The sequence below is a fragment of the Podarcis liolepis genome (assembly GCF_965112155.1).
Source record: "Podarcis liolepis genome assembly, chromosome: 6".
Classification (NCBI taxonomy): Eukaryota; Metazoa; Chordata; class Lepidosauria; order Squamata; family Lacertidae; genus Podarcis; species Podarcis liolepis.
This window is the reverse complement of record NC_139559.1, coordinates 63804209-63827198: the sequence shown is the minus strand read 5'-3', so window position 1 is coordinate 63827198 and position 22990 is coordinate 63804209. Positions and strand designations below refer to the sequence as shown.

Here is a 22990-nt window from a genome sequence, read left to right as displayed (position 1 = left end):
AACATTCTATGAAATTGTACACTTCGGGGGGGGGGGATTCTAATACAGTCTATTATCGTGTGGGTGAGAGACTAGTTTATGTCCAGACCTGTTGTGGATGTAGGCGTGTAAATAGATAGTGTGATGTGTGTCTGTGTGCATGAGAGTGGCTAGATGTGTGTGTTTGTATGTAAGAGCAGCTTACACATTTCCCTGGCTGCGGGGGATGTTCTAAAGAACCCATGATGTATAATATAATCTAAAAAGGGCACAAGTACAGTGGTACCTCAGGTTAAGTACTTAATTCGTTCCGGAGGTCCGTTCTTAACCTGAAACTGTTCTTAACCTGAAGCACCACTTTAGCTAATGGGGCCTCCTGCTGCTGATGCCGCTGGAGCACAATTTCTGTTCTCATCCTGAAGCAATGTTCTTAACCTGAAGCACTATTTCTGGGTTAGCGGAGGCTGTAACCCGAAGCGTATATAACCTGAAGTGTATGTAACCCGAGGTACCACTGTATTGCATAAATATATAGGCTTCAACACTTTGGAAGTCCTAGAACAGGTTTTCCCAAATTTGGGTCTACAGCCGTTTTTGGACTACAGTTGCCATCATCCCTGGCCACTGGTCCTGCTTGCTAGGGATGATGGGAATTATAATCCAACAACAGCTGGAGACCCAAGTTGGTTGCTGCTCTCTGTGTTTTCCCCATACAAGGTTCAATAAGGTGGAAAAGGCACCAGCATCAATCTGTGCTAGGGAAACTGAGGTGGGAATTATTACCCTCTCCTCTGTTGGTAAAGGCAAAACAGCAAAAGGTGAGGTAGCTGTTTTATTCCTGCTCACAAAGATGAAATTCTGGTGAAGTATTTTTTTTTAATCTGAAGAGGGTGACAAGTAGGTTGGGAGAGTTTAAAAAGCTTGCAAAATCTTGTTTGGTTTAATGTTTTTATGAATATGCATTCATATTTATACTTATACTAAAGAGTAACTTGTCTCTCAAGTGCCTAGTTCAGTACTGCTTGCATAAAGTTTATGTGCTGACTTTTGGCATTGACTTGCTACTCAGAATTATTTTATTGCTATTTGGGAGAGAATGTTGACAGTATGTAGATACCATTGATAAGTATCTATGAATTATTGGGTCTTTTTAAAGCACCACCATGAAATGAAATGGGATGTTTCCAGTAACAGAAAAGCAGCTGAGCAATAGAAATGTATCACTTAATTTCCCTGCGGGGACAGTTGCCCTCCAGGGCAGCGTTGGTGTTACTGGAATAAGGAAGATTCCTCAGACAGTTTTTACAGCTTATCGTTATAGATGTTTCCTAAGGTAGCTTTTTAACCCTTCTATAAATTTAAGCTTCCAATTGGATTTTATGGATAGTGTATGTTAAAAGTGATAGGTGGTTTCTGCTGTAATTTTATCTTTTCCTCATTTACAGTTATAAAAATCTTGTTTTTTAAAATCATGGCAGATGTCAAGTCTTACACAGATATGACTTCGCTGATAAATATCACTATTACATACCAATTGTATTGGTATGTAATAACGGCAGCTTTGGACATTGTAAAGAAGTATCAGTATCCAGAGATTCAGTCACTAATGAATTCAGCTTGTGGGAACTTCTTTTGTAAGGTCCACAGCCACTTTAAAAGTAGTTTTAGCCCACTACTCTTGTCACCAGGCAGGGAATGGAAAAGCAAAATGGTTCCTGAAGTTTGGCTGCAACAAGATTAGCCAAGGTAGCCTAAGTTAAATCTTGAAATTTGTGTTTTACAGCCCCCGCCCTATTCTGGAAAGCAAAATCCTTAGAAATTTCCAGGGTTTTTTTCCACTGGAGAGAAGCAGTTTGTATTTTCTCTTGTATTGATGTGGATGCTAACAGTTTTTCCAACCTTTTCTTTGAAATGGTAGGATCTATTTAAAGCATCATTCAGTGAAGCCATGAGAGCAGTATTTTACATATACCTCTGAAGCTGGTGTAAAGTTAAGCTGAGATAAAATATTTTTTAAATAATATAACCGGTATTGTTTGCTCATTTTAATTTGATAGCTATATTGGGACCCTGGCATTTGAATTCCTTAAAACTGTTTCAATTTTAACAAGATCATGCAGCTTCTCATGTATGAGTTTACTAACTGTCAAGTGGGTTCAAAAAAGTTAATTAACCACAGTCATATCCAACAGATCACTAGATGGTGCAGTTGTTGTACTGATAGCATATACTTCTGTGCCAATGGTGTAATCCTCATACATTAAAATGGATGGTTCCCCCCCCCCCCAATACAAAAATCAGGGTGTTAGTAAAGGCAAAACAGCAAAAGGTTGAGGTAGCTCTTTTATTCCTGCTCGAAACCATTTGCTCTTTTCAATAAGAAGCAGAATGTTAGCATTTGGGTAATGCTTTTTATTTTACTTGCAATTCGTATCCTGTGTGGCTCAGGTGTTGCGAAGCTTACAAAACTGCTCACATAAAACAAAAAAAATAAAAAACAGAAACCATAAATAGTAAATCCAGAACAACAGCAATTCCAATTACACATACTCAAATGCTCAGAAGAATAAAATAAACCTTTTAAAAGCATAGTATATATAATACAGGGTGAGCCTTTAAAAGGGGCCCCATGGATAGAGTACACATGTTCCACGGGGCCTCTTTTAAAAGACTCATCCTTTATAAGCCTTCCAGATATTCAACCATGTATCCTCAAAAAACTCATGTCTATATGAAATATGTTCAAATATAGCCAAAGCAGTGAGGTCTTCAGACCATTGCGTGGGTATTTATCCATCAGGTCTCAAAGCATCTTAGCAAACATAAGGACTCACAAAATCCACTTTTGTTGTCCTGCCATTAATCCCCATACTACAAAAAGAAAAATTGTAGTACATAAAAGATTTCACCACTACAAAACTGATACACACAACACAACTTCAGACCAAAAAGTAAATATCACTGGACCACACCATACGCTTAAAGGAGGCATTTTCAACATTACACCTCCAACATCTGTCTGCATTGACCTGTGGCTTCCTATACCAAAAATAGTGTTTTTGCTGGATCGAACTTGGTTTCAAATCTAAATAAACACTCTTGTTTATATTCTAAATCAATTTCCCATTGTTTAGGCTGTATTCAAATCCCCTGTTCCACACCTCCCTAAGTTCCTGTACTTCAACTGGTCATTTCTTCGTCAGGGCAAACGGGCAAATTTAGAAGGGGATCAAATACTTTCCCCCCTCACTGTACATAGATACATTAAGCACTTGTAAACAAGAGTTTGGCTTTTTGTAAGGATCCACCAATACCCTCCAACAATCTGGAAGCTGCTGCAGGACTCGAAGCAGATGGTCCATAAAGGGATGTCAACAAGTGATGTGATTGAAGATACAGCACTGTCATCTGGCACTCACCAGTAACTGATGTTCAGATTGTAAAGTAGGAAATGACAAAAGCATTGCATTTGAGCTTATCAGGTGATCTAATGTACATATCCCACATTCAACCCATTGGTTCTACAAACACAAGGCTGCCTATCTTCACATTTGAGTTACCAATAAAGTTAATCTAGCATGAGAATATGGGTCAAATAGTAACTGGCGAGAAATAAACGTTGTGTCTCTCTAGCTGCCAAAACTGAAAGCGGCATAGGCCCTTTTTATTATGTGTATGCCTTCAAATATGTCCTCTGCAAAACGCTAGACGTCTTGTAAGTGAACGCAACTCTGAAATCCCAGATCGCGCTGTTCATTCAAGTGACATAGCGGTGTCTGCAGCATATTGCGTTTCCTTGGACCACTGACGCTTTTCGCAACTATAAAAATTCAGCACGTTGGGAGCCGGGCGCCTACCCGCTATTTACATGGAATAAACCCCTAAATCCGCACGTGCCGCTATCTTGGGTGACTAGGAAATGGACGGGAGTTGCTTCCCGCTAGATGGCATCAGCGCCTCTCTATACTTCTATATGATTTTTTTGGTTTTTTTCCTGGGATTCGCCGCGATTGTCAAGTTCATTTTCCTGTTTTGTAGCTGCGGTTGGGAACCGCGCTTCATGAGCGATTCGACCAACCACTCTCCGATGGAGGCAGAACTGCGGCTAGGTGTGTAAAGGAGCCGCGGAAGTGCACCTTAAGCTTAAGCGGTCCCGAGCAGTTTCTAAGGGCGAGAAATCCTCGACGGAGCACCCGCGCTTGGCAAGCCTAGTAAGTCTCGAAGCGGCGGGTACGGGCACCGGGGTTGGCAGAGGGAGCATCACCCACGGGATTTCCGACGGCGGCTTCCCTGACATCCATCCTCGAGTTCAAAACCAGGTCTGCTGAACGGTTTCGCTGGCAGACGGAAGACCCCCTTTCCGCACCGGGCAGGTGCAAGAAAGCGGATGTCGTCCCTCTTTCGGCGCTGCGGGAAGGCCGCCTGCCCCCGCCCCGCGGCCAGACCCAGATCAATGGAGCCGCTCCGCCGTCGGGGCTCCGCCCCCCGCGCCTGCCTTTAAAAGGCAGCCGCGGCTCGCTCTGCTTCTTTAGCCGGTCTGGCTTGTGGCCGTCCAGCGCGCGCACCCAGCTGCCTTCTCGCGGGCGCCCCATCATGGGATGGGCCTGCCCCGCTGCCCGCCCCGTCCCGGTGCCCCGGCCGCTGCCGCCGCCCTCCCGACCAGCAGCAACATGACTTCCTACGGGCCCTACGAGGGGCGCTTCAACTGCACGCCCATGGCGCTGCTGAGCGCCGCGGCGGCGGCGGGCCGGGAGAAGGGCAACGCCACCAGCCCGGAGGTGTGCGGCTCGGTGTCGGTGGTCTTCGCCCTGACCATGATGACCACGGGCCTGGTGGGCAACGGGCTGGCGCTGCTGCTGGTGTACCGCGCCTACCACAAGAAGCAGAACGCGCGCAAAAAGTCCTTCCTGCTCTGCATCGGCTCCCTGGCCCTGACCGACCTGACCGGGCAGCTCCTCACCAGCCCCATCGTCATCGCCGTCTACCGGGCCGGCCGCGACTGGCGGGCGGTGGACCCTTCCCTGCGCCTGTGCACCTTCTTCGGCCTCAGCATGACCGTCTTCGGGCTGTGCCCGCTCTTCATCGCCAGCGCCATGGCCGTCGAGAGGACCTTGGCCATCCGCGCGCCGCACTGGTACTCGGCCCACATGAAGACGCGCGTCACCAAGGCCGTCCTGCTCAGCGTCTGGGTGGCCGTGCTGGCCTTCGCCTGCTTGCCCGTGGTGGGCGTCGGGCGCTACGCCCTCCAGTGGCCCGGCACGTGGTGCTTCATCAGCGCCCGGGATCAGGGGGGTCCCCACGTGGGCAACGTCATCTTCGCCTCCACCTTCGCCTTCCTGGGCCTCTTCTCGCTCGCCGTCACCGTGGCCTGCAACTTGGCCACCATCGTCGCCCTGGTGTGCCGCTGCCGCTCCAAAAACTCCGCGTCTCAGTCCAGGAGGCAGTGGGGCAGAATCACCATGGAAACCTTGATCCAGCTGCTGGGGATCATGTGTGTCCTCTTTGCCTGCTGGTCGCCGCTCTTGGTAGGTGGACAACCTGTCTCTTGTGTTTGTGTGTGTGTGGCGGACTTTACTGTAGCATAGCTGGCTACCCACCACCCCCTTGGAAAAAAATATTTTTTTAAAAAAACAGAAAACTGCTCAGAATAAAATATATGTGAATCATTCCTTTTTTGGACAAACGTAAATAAACAAGAAACTTTATAGTTTGCATTGCCCATTTGGAGGGCTTGAATACCTGAACACACAAAAAAGAAGTCATGAGCAAAAATAAAAAGCATAGCTTCTGCTTTTAGCCCTCTGATGAGGACAGCAAATAACTTCTGCAAAACTTCCCAAATTTTGCCACAATGCTAGAAACAGGTAGGTAGCTGTGTTGGTCTGACGCAGTCGAAATATATAAAAAAAATGTCCAGTAGCACCTTAGAGATCAACTAAGTTTCTTCTTGGTATAAGCTTTCGTGTGAATGCACGCTTGTTAAGATCATAATGCTAGAAAGTGAGTGAGCAGGAGAGAGGGAGTTGGCAATGCAAGGGAGCCTATTATTTGATGTTATGCTAAGCACTTTGTGCAGGTATATTATTTGGAAAACTTATTTCCTGCCTTCCAGTTTCTTTAGACGTCTTAAATGTTCTTTGAAGAGTTGTGCACACTCTTGGCTGCGTCAGGCTAGAGTTGAACACTAGTTTTAAGGAAAGATGAAAGGGTTGAGAGAGAGCTTGCTTCCCATGTCCCTCCTGCCCTCTGCTCATTTCTTTTGCCGCTCTGGTGCTTCCAGCCCAACAGGTTTTGCAAACATTTGAAGCAGTGTGAAGAGGTTTTTCACCAGAAGTTAAAGTAGGGTGGCTGTACACACCTGAAACATCTCTGCTTCTCTCATATGGGGAAGTAGGAAGCAAAGCTGCTTTAAACCAGCTGTTCAGCTAGCTCAGTATTGGTGGGCAGATCTCCAAGATCTCTCCCATCAAGTTGCTACCTGTACCTTTTTAACTGGAAATGCCAGGGATTGAACTCTGTGCCTTCTGCATGCGGAACATGTGTTCTGCCACTGAGCTATGGACTGCCTTCAGCACTCTGTAAAAACAGCGGCAATCATCTTTATTTTCCTGTTGTCTTTTAAAAAAGGACGAGGCATAAAAATTACTGGACTTACTCTAGCTATTTTAGAAATGGTTGCAACATTTTACGCCACACAAGTATAAGAAATGAGAGCTCCGATTGATATTTGAGTACCAGGTTGACTTGTAACCTTTTAAAATAAATTAGAGAATAACTTGGGGAAGCGTGTGGGGCACCAGTTGATGACACAAACCAGTTGCCATGCTTTTCTGTGATAGAAAGAAAGAAAACGCATGTTTTATGTGCCAAAATGCAGCTATTTCCCTATGTAAGATGGGCGGAGCAATTTAAAAGCTCCAAGCGTGGGGGGGGGGGGTTACTGAACAGTTCTGTCGCCATGTCCCACCAAGACACCACAGACCTTCAGTTCAGACTGGTCTTTGGACTTGCTACATCATAGCCTTTCGTAAAAATTGCTGCAACTGTCAGCTTTATTGGGGTTTACCTTTTATCTACTCTGTTTTCGCGGTTCTAATTGCTCTCTTGCATTTTACTTTGCATGCTCTTGCCATTAAGCTACGTTGAGCACCATTCGGTGGAAAGGCAGGCTATAAACTTGACAAAAAATAAGCAAGTAGAAGCTGCTTAATTCTTGGCTCTTCATTCTGTCCCCAGCAGGGGTTATTTTCGGGTTCTCTCAGCCTCACCAGGAGAAAAACAGCTGAGGCAAATGGGTTTCTTGCTCATGCATCATTTTAAGTTGTGCTCTCTCTTAGAAATCAGTAGCGAACTTCCTGCTCCTGACATGTGGGTCTGTCATAATCGTGTTTAGATTGACTGTGCTGTAGTTCCATATCAGGCTGATCTAGCAAAAGGGATGTTTGATCTTTGAAGTCTTTTCCTAGGCCTTATTTATACAGCTCAGCAAACTTCATCACTGTTAAGCTAAACATGTTCCACCCCCCAGTTTCACTAGTCCAATGCAAAGAGAGGACTGAATTTCCTCTGCTTATGAAACTCCAGAGAAGCTGTTGCCACCCATGACAGGAGAAAAAGAAAAATAACTGTTGCGGGATGTTTAGATGAGCAGGGAGAACGAAATGTCCCTCTTGCGATTCCCTTGCCACTTGCAACTAGTAGTGCATGTTGCATTTAGTTTCATGCATTTCTTATGTCTCTGTCCTGCCTTGTCTGTGACATGCAGCCGTGGTTCTTTCTCCCCTTCAGCTTTAAAATGCTGCTGTAGCAAAGTAGGTTGGATGTCAATGTAAGAAAACAAACAAGTAAATAGAAATAAATGAGGTTAGGTGGAGACCAGGAACCTGTGTCATCTCAGGTCTTGTTGGACATCAACCCCCAGGCAGAATGGTCAGTGGATGGAGATGATGGGAGCTTAGGCCACAGGTTCCCCATCCCTGGGTTAAGAGAGAGTGCTGGAGCCAAGGTCACCCAGTGAACTGCTTGGGTGAGGCCATGTTTTCCTTATTGAAGTCTGGTTTTCTCATTGCTACATTACACTGGTTCCCTTTCCTAGAGCGGCTGGGGCAACTCAGTCAAATGGGTGGGATATAAGTAATAAATTATCATTGTGCACAAAAGCTTATAGAGAGAGCTGGGCATGCATTTTAGGCTGTAATTAAGAGCAATGGTGAGTATATCATCATTGGGCTGTAACTGAGAGCAATGATGAGCTACCCAAAACACTGCTCTCGCATAAGCCTCCCAGACAAGTGGCACTTGCAGCAACCAGATGTTTGTCAAGGAAGAGAATGGTAGGGAGTGGCCCTTTGTTTCCCTTTCTGAGCAGACCAGTTGTGAATATCCAGCAACGCTACATATGCACAGCCCTGAGAGGTATCCTTTTATGCGCCTGCTTCCAGGACGCTAGTTGATTGTGGCGATAGTTTGCCGTTGCTCATCTGAGGTGATAAAGGATTCCTCAGGATTTACCAAGGATTTCCTGGGTGAGGAAGATCTTGTGGTTACTGCATTGGGAGGAAGCTCATAAAAAGGTTAGAATTTTGTTGAGAATAGAGAATAGATTGTACCTTTGGGCACCTGTGAAGTGGGACTGAATGAATCAAGAGCTTGTGGCTTGCATATTAAATACATCAGTGCATTTAACAGGAAACAGCATCAGCTAAAGAGGGGCTGATAATTGTGCAATGGAGGATTTAACCCTTTCTTCCCCTATTGCAGTCCTAAGGAAAACCTCTCTTCTAAAAGAAGCTGTTTGCATTAGAAGCAAACTCCCAACTTGAGAGGGAGAGATTTTCATCAAGACCACAGCAGACAAGGAGAGGGCTTAGTTTTCCACCCACATTCAGATTCACACCCCTGCCCCCATACCAAACAGATTCTATTTACATAGTTTTAAAAGCAACCTGGAGCAAGTTAAATGGAGAGAGTGAGCATTTAAACTCCCTTCTAGAGTGGCCTTCAGAGATTCCTGGGTGAATGAGTACTTTGTAAAGTGAGGTCAGATACAAATGAGATATAGAAGGTATAAATGTCAACAGTAACCCATTCACAAAGAATGTGTAAGTAAATAACCCAGGAAGCCCCATGTGGATGAGATCATTACATTTTGAAATGCATTTACATGGATATAAAAAGACATTTAACAACCAGAATTTCTCTCTCAATCAAGACATGGAGTGAATGTTTCTCCAGCCCTTGGGCCCTAAAATGTTGGTGACCCCTAGTCTACAGTGCTGTGCTTCTTTCTCCTCCAGCTAACACGATCATATGATGGCCCAGTTTGCCATCTGCTGAATCAAGTGTAACTTCATAGACCGGTAAACAGAAATAGCTAAAGTATTGGCTCACTTGGCCTTGACTCAATTATAGTTCTAAGTATCAGATGCTGTGGTTTTACTTGGTTAAAACTATGTCTTCACCCATCACAGGGAGGACCAGAAATTGCAATACTGTAGATGTTTGTTAATCTTTTGGAAGAGAGAACACATCTTTAATTTCAGTATGGGGGGATGAAAAGGTGCTCTAACATAATTAACATGCTTATTTTAAATTAAAAAAATGAGTTTCAGAAAATGAATACTACTGAAACATGATGAATGATGACAATTAATTTAAAAGAGATCTGACCTCCCTTACGTATAATAATAGATCAAAATGTCATGTTACTAATTAATATTTTCAAAATATTATTTCAAATGTTTAGCAAATGTCCAAGCATGCAGTCTATTTTGTTTTGTCAATATTGCCTGTACAGTAGATACAGCATAAGATTGGAAAAAATCTAGTCTAAAAACTGTCTGAAGTCCACAGCTTGGTTGGAAAACATTGATTTATCTTGTCTTCTATGTGGTCTATAAGATCTGTTCATTTGGTTTATTTCACAGAAAAAGGAAACTGAGATTTAATCAAATTGCTAAGGCTATCTCAACCTTATCTTAGTGGCTGGGGAAACTCAGCCAGATGAGCAGGGTATAAATAATATATTATTATTATTATTATTATTATTATTATTATTATTATTATCTTCTATGGAATAACAAAAAGACAGTAATCTCTACATATGAGTAAGAAAAATGAGTTTGTACAATCAGCTCAATGGTCCACCCTGTACAATAAACTTCCTGTGATAGTAGATGAGAATAGATTGTCATCTATAGAATTTTTTTGTATAAACTGTCGTGTACAAAATGCCAAATAGATATGGAATGGATAATTTAAAAAATAATAATAATTCCCGACTATTGTTTTCCTGGACGTGAGAATTCCAACATCATTTAGCACCAAGAAAGCATCAGAACAGGCGCATCTCTCTCTCTCAACATAAGCTCTGGGAACCATAGGAAGCTTATTGTTATGTACTGAATTGAATAGGATCCAAACTGCAGCAGTCTGATTGGTCCTAGAACAATAGGATCCAAATTGCAGCAGTCTGATTGGTCCTAGAACAATAGGATTCAGAATGCAGCAGTCTGATTGGTCCTAGAACAACGCAGCAGTATGATTGGTTGGCAGGAACCACCCAATCATGCTCCAGAGATAAGTGAATCCACAACCTGATTGGCTTACAGTAGAATTCCGGGATTAGCCAATCATGTGCAGCCCATTGTGTAAATAATGTATATAAAGCAGATACTGTGAGGGGACATTCATTCATTCCTCCTCACCACTATGAGCTGAATAAAGAGCATGAAATCACTTTGCGACTCGGAGTATATTTCACTGGCGACGAAGGTGGGATCCCGCTGAGCTGATTGCCACACACAGCACCGCAGCACCGCCACCTGCCGCACCGCTGCCTCGCACCGTGTATCCAGGCTTCAGCTCCGGGACACAAGGAACTCAGAATGGCAGCCAACAGCAGCTTCTCGCCATTCAATCCAGCATCTGGAGACTGGGAAGCATACGCCTCCCGTTTCACCTTCCTCCTAGAAGCCCAAGGGGTCACCGATGAAGAAGACGCAAAGAAGAGGGCGATATTCTTCAGCGTCTGCGGAGAGGAGACGTTTGAAGTCGCCCGGGCTCTCCTTGCGCCTGAAGACGTCGCAACTGTTCCATACAAAACAATAATGGAACAGCTGAAGGGGCACTTTTCGCCGCAGCCCTCAGTGGTGGCTCGTCGAAATGCCTTCTACGCAAAGCGGCAAGCCCCTGGGGAAACCATAACTGGGTTTGTGACCTCTCTCCGCCAAGCCGCCCGGTTCTGCAACTTCTCAGAGCTGGAGAACATGCTTCGTGACCGCCTCGTCGGTGGCCTGAAGGATGAGAAGCTGCAACGACGCCTCTACGCTAAGAAGGACCTAACGTTCCAGGTCGCTCTGGAGGAGGCCCTGGCAACGGAAGCTGCCGAGAGGTCGACGCAAGAGGCACAGCCGAGCCTGCCATCCCAACCGAGGGTCCACCACGAAGACCTCACCGACGACTCAGGATCCGACAGAGAGGAGGTGCACCGAGTACAGCAGCGCACTCAAGCAGCGCACAGACCACAGCTGCCTCGACGAGAAGGAGGAAACTGCGCAAGCTGCGGGGAGAGTCACAAGAGGAGGACCTGCCGTTTCCGCAACGCAGAGTGCAGGCAGTGCAGAAAATTGGGACACATCGCCCGGGTGTGTCGGGCTCAGCCCACCCGACACCAGGCATCAGATGACCAATCCAAGAGCCCCAGGTCCCGGGGCCCAACGCACCAAGGCAACTCGACGGAGGTCACGGACTGCCAGGTATACCAGTTGCCCCACCCCAACGTAGAGAAAATTTATGTAGAGGTACAGATAGAGGGGGCCCCATGCCGCATGGAGCTTGACACGGGTTCAACTCTATCCATAATCTCGGCAAGGACCTTAAGGAAACTGTGTCCTACTGGGGGTCCCAAACTCAGGCCTGCCCCAATCGTCACACCCGTCAAGCCTAATGGTTCGGTCCGCATCTGCGCAGACTACAAATGTACCATAAACAAGGCCCTCACGGCCCACGCATACCCAGTGCCAGTGGTCAGCCATGTCCTTGCCACCCTGGCTGGGTCGAAAATTTTTGGCAAGCTGGACTTGGCCCAAGCATATCAACAGCTGCCAGTAGATGAGGCCACAGCAGAGGCACAGACGATTGTGACGCACAGAGGAGCGTTCAGGGTAAAGCGGCTGCAATTCGGGGTCAGTGTGGCACCAGGCATATTCCAGAATCTAATGGACTCTCTCCTTAAAGGGATTCCTGGCGTCACCCCCTTCTTCGATGATGTGTTGATTGCCGGGCCCACACCAGAGGAGTTTGAGGACCGCCTCCGCACCGTTCTGCACCGTTTCCAGACGGCAGGTCTCAAGGTGAAGCGGGAAAAATGTCTACTAGGAGTGCCTCAGGTGGACTTTCTGGGATTTATGGTGGACGCAGAAGGGGTCCACCCGACTGGGGACAAGGTACGGGCCATTTGTGATGCCCCAGCGCCCAAGAGCAAGACTGAACTTCAGGCCTTCTTGGGACTATTGAACTTTTACCATTCCTTCCTTCCCCACAAGGCGGCAGTAGCGGAGCCCCTACACAGACTCCTGGACAAGCGGGCCCCTTGGGTGTGGGGCCAGCGCCAGGAGGCCGCATTCCAGGCAGTCAAGGACTTGCTTGTCTCAAACTCGGTCTTGGCACACTTCGACGAGAGGCTGCCGGTAGTGCTAGCATGCGACGCCTCACCCTATGGCATTGGCGCTGTCCTGGGGCACCAACTCCCAGATGGAAGAGAGGTACCGGTGGCATACTTTTCCCAGACACTCAACGCAACCGAGCGGAACTACTCGCAAATCGACAAAGAGGGGCTTGCAATCGTGAAGGGAGTAAAAAAATTCCATGATTTCTTGTACGGGCGGCCCTTCACCGTGGTGACTGACCACAAGCCGTTGCTTGGCTTGTTTGCCCCTGAAAAGCAGACCCCCCAAGTGCTGTCTCCTCGCGTCCTCAGGTGGTCAATTTTCCTTGCCAGCTACCAGTATGCACTGATTCACCGACCTGGGAAGGCGATGGGCCATGTGGACGCCCTCAGCAGGCTACCACTACCGGAAACAGGCCCTGACCCAGCACCTGCACAAGAGGTTATGAGCCTGGAGCTGCTTCCCGACCGCCCCATTCAGGCACAAGAAGTTGCACACCATTCCAAGAAAGATAGGGTCATCTCCCGGGTCCTGGACTGGGTGTGGAGGGGATGGCCCAGCAGCAGCCCCGGGCCAGAATTCGCCGGCTACGCAACCCGCAAACATGAACTGTCGGCCCACAAGGGGTGCCTGTTATGGGGAAGCAGAGTCGTTGTTCCCCAGCCCCTCCGCAAAAGGGTCCTCACAGCCCTACACGAGACACATCCAGGGGTAGTAAGAATGAAGGCCCTTGCCAGGAGTTATGTGTGGTGGCCGGGGATCGATGGAGAGATAGAGGCCTGGGTCAAACACTGCCAGGCCTGCCAAGAATCCCGCCCAGATCCCCCAAGGGCCCCAGTCCAGTCCTGGGAGTCCGCCCGAGCACCATGGTCACGCCTGCATGTGGATTTCGCTGGCCCCTTTCAGGGGAAAACATTCTTCATAGTGGTGGACTCCTACACCAAATGGCTGGAAGTCGCACTGGTACCGTCCACTTCCACGTCCGCAGCCATCCGGGTTCTACGCAGGCTGTTTGCAACCCACGGGCTCCCTGACACTCTCGTCTCAGACAATGGGACTGCATTTACATCAGGAGAATTCCAAACCTTCACGGTGCAGAACGCCATCCGCCACATCCGTTCGGCGCCATTCCACCCTGCCACCAATGGCCAAGCAGAACGCATGGTGCGGACCACCAAGGACACCCTTCGCCGCATGACGCAAGGGGATTGGGAGTACCGCCTTGCCACATTCCTTCTAGCACAGCACAGCACCCCCAGCTCAACGACTGGCCGGAGCCCCGCTGAACTACTAATGGGTCGGCGCCTTGCAATCAGATTGGACCGCCTTCACCCCGATAGAGCTCAGGATGAGGTAGTGGTGGGGGAAGGCAGGAACCCCCGAACCTTCGAGGCCCAGGACCCAGTGTACGCAAAGAATTTTGGGGCAGGCCCAGCTTGGGTACCCGCCACAGTCACCAGGGTCACTGGCCCCGTGTCGTACGAGGTGCTAACGGATGGGGGGCAATGCTGGCGCCGCCACTGCGACCAGATACGGCGACGATTCCCAGGAGAAAACCAGGAGGAGAACAGGCCAGAGGAGTCCCAAGGGAACAGCGGGGCAGTGAGGCCCATAGAGCAGGAGGGGCCAGCAGGAGAGGCAGAATCAGTAAATACAGAGAGGACCCGTGAGGCCGAAAGGACACCGGAACCAGAACCACGACTGAGCGAGCCGGTTGCACCAGACCAATCAGGCCCATCACAGCCAGCATCCTTGGAACACGAGCCAGAACCTGAACCTCGGACCAGGGAACACCACAGGCCGCAACGCACACGTAGGCCGCCGACGTACCTCAAGGAATATGAATGCGACCTCCCGGGCAGGACTGGAACTTAGAGGGGAGGGGTGTTATGTACTGAATTGAATAGGATCCAAACTGCAGCAGTCTGATTGGTCCTAGAACAATAGGATCCAAATTGCAGCAGTCTGATTGGTCCTAGAACAATAGGATTCAGAATGCAGCAGTCTGATTGGTCCTAGAACAACGCAGCAGTATGATTGGTTGGCAGGAACCACCCAATCATGCTCCAGAGATAAGTGAATCCACAACCTGATTGGCTTACAGTAGAATTCCGGGATTAGCCAATCATGTGCAGCCCATTGTGTAAATAATGTATATAAAGCAGATACTGTGAGGGGACATTCATTCATTCCTCCTCACCACTATGAGCTGAATAAAGAGCATGAAATCACTTTGCGACTCGGAGTATATTTCACTTATACTGAGTCAAACCATCGTTCCACCTAGCTGAGGATTTTCTACATTGATTAGTGGGGGCTCTCATTGGTAATCTCCTAGCACTATGTGGAGATGCCAGGGGGTGAACTTACGACCTTCAGAATGCAAAGTGGATGCTGTACAACTGAGCTATGTCAGTCCCCTTCCAACTCTACAATTCTATGCTTTTGAGATGCTGTGTCAGTATGAACATTTGAATGAGAGATTGGAAACCATAGTCTTGAAGCTCTTTAGGGCAATGGAGGGATTTCATGACTTCAAGCATGCAGAGGCCATCAAAAGTCCTTGGACTTTAGTGAGAATGTGTCAGATACATCTTGCAATGGCCCTGCCATGCAGGCAGGGTGAAATGACCAAAGCCAGGGGAAGAAGGGGTATAATTAGGGAATGTAGGAACTGGTGTCTGAATTATGCAGCAAGGCATTTTGAAGTGTGGGGAATGCCATTTTGCCTGTCCCTAGCTAGCAACAGGGGGTTTCCTATGGGTTCAGGGCTCTAGGCCCACAGCTTTGAATTTTGCTGTCACTATTTTCTTCCATTCTGGAAATTGCTTTACACCATGGGTAGGCAAACTAAGGCCCAGGGGCCAGATCTGCCCCAATCTGGCCCGCGGACAGTCTGGGAATCAGTGTGTTTTTACATGGGTAGAATGTGTGCTTGTATTTAAAATGCATCTCTGGGTTATTTGTAGGGCATAGGAATTTCTTCATTTTTTTTCTTCAGAATATAGTCCAGCCCCCCACAAGGTCTGAGGGACAGTGGACCGGCCCCCTGCTGAAAAAGTTTGCTGACCCCTGCTTTACACACGCTTCGGTGAATTCGCAGCTCTGAGGGAGTTATGCAAACAGATGCAATGTGGATAAACTCCCTCATTTTTAATTACCCTTTGTTCATTGCTCATAATTGCTGTTCACTGGGCCTTTGTGTTAACAGTTGCTTTCTGTGCTTGTCACAACCACACTCAGCCAACAGCTGGATGAAAGCTCTTCAAGGTGAATATCAACAAGACAACAAAAGAGAAAGAGAGAGAAAGCTCTTTTTCTGATAGTGTGACAAAAGCAACCCAGGTGTCTCATGAGTGGAAATTCACATAATAACTTGAACTTAGCACAGTAGCGAATGACACACTCCTGCCTGTTCCTCTAGTGCCTTCAGGCTCTAGAATAGAAACAACCATTTTCTATTTCCCATATTTCTTTTCCTATAAAACCATTTTTAATGCCCAATCAAACCTGAATCTAATGTGTTCACAGATTGAAAAACCATGATTCTTGAAAGCTTTTGCCAAACCCAACCCAGGAGAATAAATAGGAGTTATTGCCACATAATGGGGTTCAACATGAGATGAAAGGAGGGAGACTAGGGAAATGGAAACCAAAGTACAGTGGTACCTTGGTTTACGAACGTAATCCGTTAAGTCCATTCTTAAACCAAGGTGCGCTTTCCCTAATGAGGCCTCCCTCCGCTGGTGCCCTTCCAGCGTTCGGATTCTGTTCTTAGACCGAGGTAAAGTTCTGAAACCAAGACACTATTTCCGGTTTGGCGGAGTTTGTAAACCCGTTCTTAAACTGGACTGTTCTTAAACTGAGGTACCACTGTACCATTAATTGTAGTACTGAAATTATTGGGGAAGAGATTAAAATCCCTTTTGTTTCGATGGGGTATAAAATTTGCAGAGAGCCTAAGTGTCCAGTCTAGAGAAATCTAAGACTAACATGGGGCAGAGTTTGTGTGACTTGTTGCTTTATGTCTGTGCTAGGATAGGACTCCACTCTGTTTCTAAACACAGGAGTCCACTCGTGACTGTTGCTTTTGCATAGCTGCTTCTCGGATCCGTACGAGGCCTAGCTGTGTTACTCCAGTTCCAATGAACAGTCTTGAGAAAGGCAACAGGTTGGGGCTTGCACTTAAGGAAGATTTTAAGGAGATTTCCTACCCCTGAATCCTGTGGCGTAGGAAGGGGTGGGTGGTGGGTGCGGGTCGCCCCGGGTGTCATCACTGAGGGGGGTGACAAAATGGCAAAAATCTGTGATTTTGAAAAAATAACTCCCGTACCCACCGCACGCCCCTTCCTACGCTACTGCAGGAGCACTCTCCCCTTGAGTGATTTCCAGAAACCAGAGGTTTGCTGCCTCCAACTTTGCAGGCAGAGCACAGCCTTTATGGCTAGTAGCCTTCGACAGCTCTCCTCCTTCAAGCAGCGTGGGGCTTGTGTCTGTCCACCGCCTCAGCCGCCCTACAGCTGAGGGAGATGCTGCAGAGAAGCTCCACACAGCACGCCCTGCCTTGGCTCGCTCTGCCCCCGGCTGCAGGGCGTGTGCACCGCCCCGGGCACCCGAGCGGCTAGCTACACCACTGCCTAGCTACACGTCCTAGCCAAATTATGTCACCCATAGCTTTCTGAAAGCAATAGCCAAGGAAGCCATCATAGAAGGTAATGTGCCCCCTCTAAATTGAGCACTGGTAAAATATAGGAAGGGGTGTGGGTGGCGCTGTGGTCTAAACCACAGAGCCTAGGACTTGCCGATTGGAAGGCCGGCGGTTTGAATCCCCGTGACGGGGTGAGCTCCCGTTGCTCGGTCCCAGCTCCTGCCCACCTAGCACGTCAAAGTGCAAATAGATAAATAGGTACCGCTCCGACGGGAAGGTAAACGGCGTTTCCGTGAGCTGCTCTGGTTCGCCAGAAGCGGCTTCGTCATGCTGGCCACATGACCCGGAAGCTGTCTGCGGACAAACGCCGGCTCCCTCGGCCTATAGAGTGAGATGAGCTCACAACCCCAGAGTCGTTCGCAACTGGACCTAATGGTCAGGGGTACCTTTACCTTTTTAAAATATAGGAAAGAGAGAGCTTCCTTTAAACTGGAACGAGCATATACTCATGCTTCACTTGTGGTAGTCACTGCTTGAACCGCATGATCCACATGATGAGCAAGCTGCCATAGCTGCCTTTTTGCCACCTTGACACATATCCATATGCAGCCCTTCTGGTTATTTCGCTGCGCTTATTCTTCCCACCCCTTTCCAAATGACACGGATTCAACCTGAGATTTTTTGCACCACATGCACCGGATTTATAATGTGTAAAAAACAAACAAACCCTGTCTTGTTTAAATTTAAAAGGGGGAGGTACTCTGTAATTGAACAGAAGCTTTCCTTCTCTCAGAGTAGACTGAATTCATTCACCTGACCTGAGCACTGCTTGGTCACAGAATTCCAATAAGCATCTAAAGTGAGGAGAAGGACTTTGTACCTTTCCTGGATTCAGCTCAGGAATACCAACATGCATGTGGACCTAAAAGCTTCATTCGATTAAGCCAACCCAGTTATAATAAATTTACTCAACCTCAGTCTCTATTCCTGCCTCTTGCCCCTGAGCTCAATTTACTAAAAATAATAAGACATTAATAAGTCTGTTGCTATTCCCAAGTGCATCTAATATCAACATTATCTCTTGCTATGTTTATTTCCCTTTCCCTTGCTGCATATTCTGTTAATCTAAGATGTACATTGTTGGCGCATTTAGAAATGGTCTGTCTCTGACTAATCTATTGTATGTTAACTATGTTATGCAGAACATAAAACAAGTGGTACTAGTCTGCTCAAAACGCAGAAGCAACATACAGTGATTTTAAAGGTTTTGAGTTTTTATACTACACAGTCTTCAAATTTTTACATTCCTGAGATGTATAAATCATCTTGCCTTTTGGAAATGGAACACAGGAATTCTGATCAATCATTGAAGCTTCTTCAGAATGGAGGTGATGCTTTTTTTTAAAGAAGGGTTTCAGGACGTGGTGTGTGTGTGTGTGTGCTCTGATTAAATGCATCATACACATATTAAAAAGAACATGCTTTCTGGTGGTTTTATTTAGACAGAACAATATTAATATTGCCTCTATATATAAGCAAGAGATTAGAGATTGAGCAGAGTGAAAAAGCTGTATGCATTTGCAGTAGAAAGCCATATAAGCTGCGTTCCCTGCAGAGAGGCAATGGCCAGCGGCAGCATTTTAAAATTTCATCTTGAGTCTCAGCCAGGCGCCAAATACCACTACAGTGGTACCTCGGGTTACAGACGTTTCAGGTTACAGACTCCGCTAACCCAGAAATAGTGCTTCAGGTTAAGAACTTTGCTTCAGGATGAGAACAGAAATCGCACGGCAGCGGCGGCAGCAGGAAGCCCCATTAGCTAAAGTGGTGCTTCAGGTTAAGAACAGTTTCAGGTTAAGAATGGACCTCCGGAACGGATTAAGTTATTAACCCAAGGTACCACTGTACTGTGCTTTTGGAAGTGTTTGCAATCAGGGATTTCTTAGTCACAAAATGCACCTAGCGCCCTGCTAATTTCGAACGCTGCTTGGAGGCAGCAATGGAAACCACAGGAGAAGAGAGTGCTTTTGAGCACAGCTCCTGCTTACAGGTTTCCCGCAGGCATCTGTTTGGTAGGCTTGCCATACATCAGAAAGCTCCTGGTTTTCGGGTGTAAAAATGGTGTTGGGGGGACCCAGTATGCATGGCAATGCGATGGAAAAAGCAGCAGAAATTATTATTATTATTAATTACTTATACCTTGCCCATCTGGGTGGCTTCCAACAGATTAAAAATACATTAAAACATCAGTCATTCAAAAGCTTCCCTAAACAGGGCTGCCTTCAGATGCCTTCTAAACCGTCAGATAGTTGTTTATTCCTACTGTTGCATTGTAGTGGAGCTCTATATAAGCAGGCTGGCTGAACCCTTCAGTTCAGTTCTGTTCTGGCCTGTGAATAAACAAGAGCTGTTTGAAGAATCACTGTGTCATCTGATATGTTCACCCACAACTTAACACATATAGAGCATCCTCCCCCTCTTCAGACCTTCCTCCGATGGGTTCGCACTGGGACGGGGGCCAGTGGGGTCATGGCGGTGGGTACAGCCCTGCTCTCCTCCTCCATGCGCTGGGAATAATATGCAGCAGAACAGCCAAATAATGTGGGTGATATCAGTCGAGTCTCTAAAGAGCCCTTTTAATAAAAGTACCATTCAGAATTTTCAGCCCAAATGCTTTCTTTTCTGCAGAATGGCCAAGCCAATTAGTGAACCCAGGCAATATAATTGATTTTCCTTTATGTTCATTAAAATGCTAATTCGGTTTTCATTATTGCCATTGTAAAATATACTACGTTTGGGGCATAGTAAATGAACCACAGGTGCACTTTAGAATACTCCACATGGGCTTTTGGATTAATTTCTTACCATTTAAGTAGGGGAAATATTTTGCCAGAGAACCCGGTGGACCTTAAAATGGGTGAAACTGATCAAGTACCTTTTAAAAGGCACTAAAATATATGGCAGCTGTGTTTTTATAGGCAGAGCTTAGTGAAGGGAAAATAGAAGAAAGAATGCCAACTAATCCATGGAAAAATAAATACCTCTTTGCCTTTCATCAGAAGGTACCCCATGTTTGTCTGTGTTGTATAAAATAAGAGTTGGATTGCAGAGTTGTTGTAAATGCTGATAACATTTTATGGTTATTACATGAGGGAAATGGACTTACAACATAGGCACAGAATGGTGCTTTCGTTCCTCCTTCTGTCCCTTATTAATTTGGAAGTGATGGAAAATTCCAGGGGTTATGTCCAAGGTTAGTCCTACTCAAAGTAGACCCATTGAAACTGATGGGCCTGGGCAACTTTGGGCCCATTAATTTCACTGGTTCTGCTCAGAGTAAAACTTATTGGATACAATCCCAGATATACAACATAGTTGTTGCTCATTAATTGAGCTTGACTTCAAGGATAGGACTGCCAGCTCACCAAAAAACCCCCCTAGGAAGTCTTGTTTTGATTCATGCTGGAGTGTTTGTTGAAGGGAGTGTGATAGAGGAATGGTGTGCACACTCAGTCCATGACTCATCATATCTTATACCCTTATATCTCAGCTCAATCATTGCCATCATCTACAGGTCATCCCCCAAGTTGGTGATGTGAACTTAGTGTCATCAGCTCAGTCCTATGGAATGCTCTTCTAATATAGACTCAGTAGGCACCTTCTGTTTTGATCTGTGAACACCTGCTGAAAAAAATTCTGTACTTTCAAGCTTATGCAAGCAATTAAGAATACATATTTCATGGGGGGGGGGAATGATCCCAGATTTTTAATTTCCCCATTTTTTTATTGTATATATGTATGACTGTTATAAACTGCTTTGATTTCTGTTTGTTTGTTTAATGAATACTGGTATACAAATATTCTTATAAATGCAAAATGGCTGCCTTACGTTTACAGGTTTTGCAGTGCTAAAAAAAACCTGCAAAAACTTCAAACAGAGAGAGCTGAGCATCCAACTGAGAGGGCAATAGGACAAGAGACATGCGTGCCTCTATCACAGCAATGCCTCTATTACAACTCCTTCAACTCTCTTAAAAAACAAGGTCTACCTCAAGCCTTAGAAATTGTGAGGCGAACTCTTATCTTCCTTTGGGAGACGTAAATCAAATTAAATGGCCCAGGTCACATTTTGGCATCCATAAATGCAGCCTTCTGGAATGAGGATTGGCATGTAAGAACTACGGTAATTGAAGCAGGTAGTGCTACGGTCTCATGACTGTCTTTGATCTGATAGGCTGCAGTGCCGTCAAGTTGCCTTAATATGGACTATTGTTCCACGTCGAAGAATGTCTTTAAATCATTGACTCTGTCTCTGTCTCTCATTTCCCCTCTTGTTCCCTTAGATTATGATGCTGAAAGTGACGTTCAACCACACCTCTATGGATCATTGCAGAGAATCGTGCAACTCCACCCGAAGCACAGAACTGCAGACAGAGTGCAATTTCTTCTTGACCGCTATCCGCTTGGCCTCACTGAATCAGATCTTGGACCCCTGGGTTTACCTGCTGCTTAGGAAGATCCTGCTGCGAAAGTTTTGCCAGTTGGCAAGCGCCATCTCCTGCCGCTCCCAGGAGGGATGGAAAGGGCGGCACTTCATGTTGTCAGACAAAATCAGGCGCACCCCGTGAAGCAGGTTGCATGCCAGCAACTTTCCTTGCACCGCCACCTTACTGTGAATATGGGCATCCAAGTTCTGTCCGTTTCCCTCTGTAACTGAATTGCAAGGACATAATATATTCCATGGACTAGTATTTTCAGTGTCTGCCAGAAATTGTTAACTTATAATGATATAACTAAGAAACCTGCCTGTCTTTTGAAATCCATAGCTAAGAGTGCAGCTTTTTGTGTACGTCCAAAGACATCGCAGGGATTTTTCCTACTGCATGGGAGAAGAACCTGCCATTTAAAAATCGGAACTTTGACTGTATATTCAGTGGCAATTAAGTTATTGAAGACTCGACATTTGTTTGACTCTAAAATTATTGTCAGAAATTTTATTTGTTTCCAGTCTTCTTTTTGACTTACCGATTTAACTGAAAAGGGAGGATAATCCTTTTTCATGCTGATTCCAGAAGTGAGGGATAGGGTGGGAGTTGAGGAATCAAAAATGCTATGGTGTGGGTGTTAATGGCTTGTGTCCTTTCCTTAAAGTTGGGAAAGTAGCAAGAGACCTGTCAAATGCATGGAGTCACCACACTAATTACTCATTTTCAATAAACACTAAAGGTCTTTTTCAAATGGTAGTTTGTTACCTGTTGTATATTTTCACTTGTTTGTGCAAGTTGCCCTTGTTATTTGCTGCTGCAGAGAATCCATGTGTCTACTCTCAGTGAAGAATTTATGTTCTGGAGAAAGCACATTGTCCTAATATTCAAACTACAGTATATTGCCTCTGAAAAAAATTGTTGCTTCTATATTAGGATTCTTGGCCCTGGAAAGGCAGTGCTTTTCTTCAATCTATTAGAAGCAGAAATAAAATAGCGGTTCCACAAGGCACTTAATATACCGTATTTTTTGCACCATAACACTCACTTTTTTCCTCCTAGAAAGTAAGGGGAAATGTCTGTGCGTGTTATGGAGGGAGTGCCTACGGGTGGCATGCCTACGGATTTTCCTCCTCTAAAAACTATGTGCGTGTTATGGTCGGGTGCGTGTTATAGAGCGAAAAATACGGTAATTCTATATTATACAGTTA

At 46.2% G+C, this 22990-nt stretch overlaps 1 protein-coding gene across 1 annotated transcript; it reads left to right on the top strand.

Moving 5' to 3' along the window:
- Positions 1-2660: 2660 nt before the first annotated feature.
- On the top strand, positions 2661-22535 carry PTGER3 (prostaglandin E receptor 3). Its single transcript, XM_083510062.1, has 2 exons — positions 2661-5504; positions 21639-22535. Exons 1-2 carry the CDS (start codon positions 4578-4580, stop codon positions 21921-21923), a joined length of 1212 nt encoding a protein of 403 aa, XP_083366188.1. The 5' UTR covers positions 2661-4577; the 3' UTR covers positions 21924-22535.
- Positions 22536-22990: the final 455 nt, after the last annotated feature.

Bases quoted from the DNA above. Each gene is read 5' to 3' on its own strand.
- PTGER3 (XM_083510062.1), top strand. From the start codon at position 4,578: ATGGGCCTGCCCCGCTGCCCGCCCCGTCCCGGTGCCCCGGCCGCTGCC. The intron at 5,505-21,638 runs GTAGGTGGACAA...TTGTTCCCTTAG, and splicing joins CCTGCTGGTCGCCGCTCTTG to ATTATGATGCTGAAAGTGAC.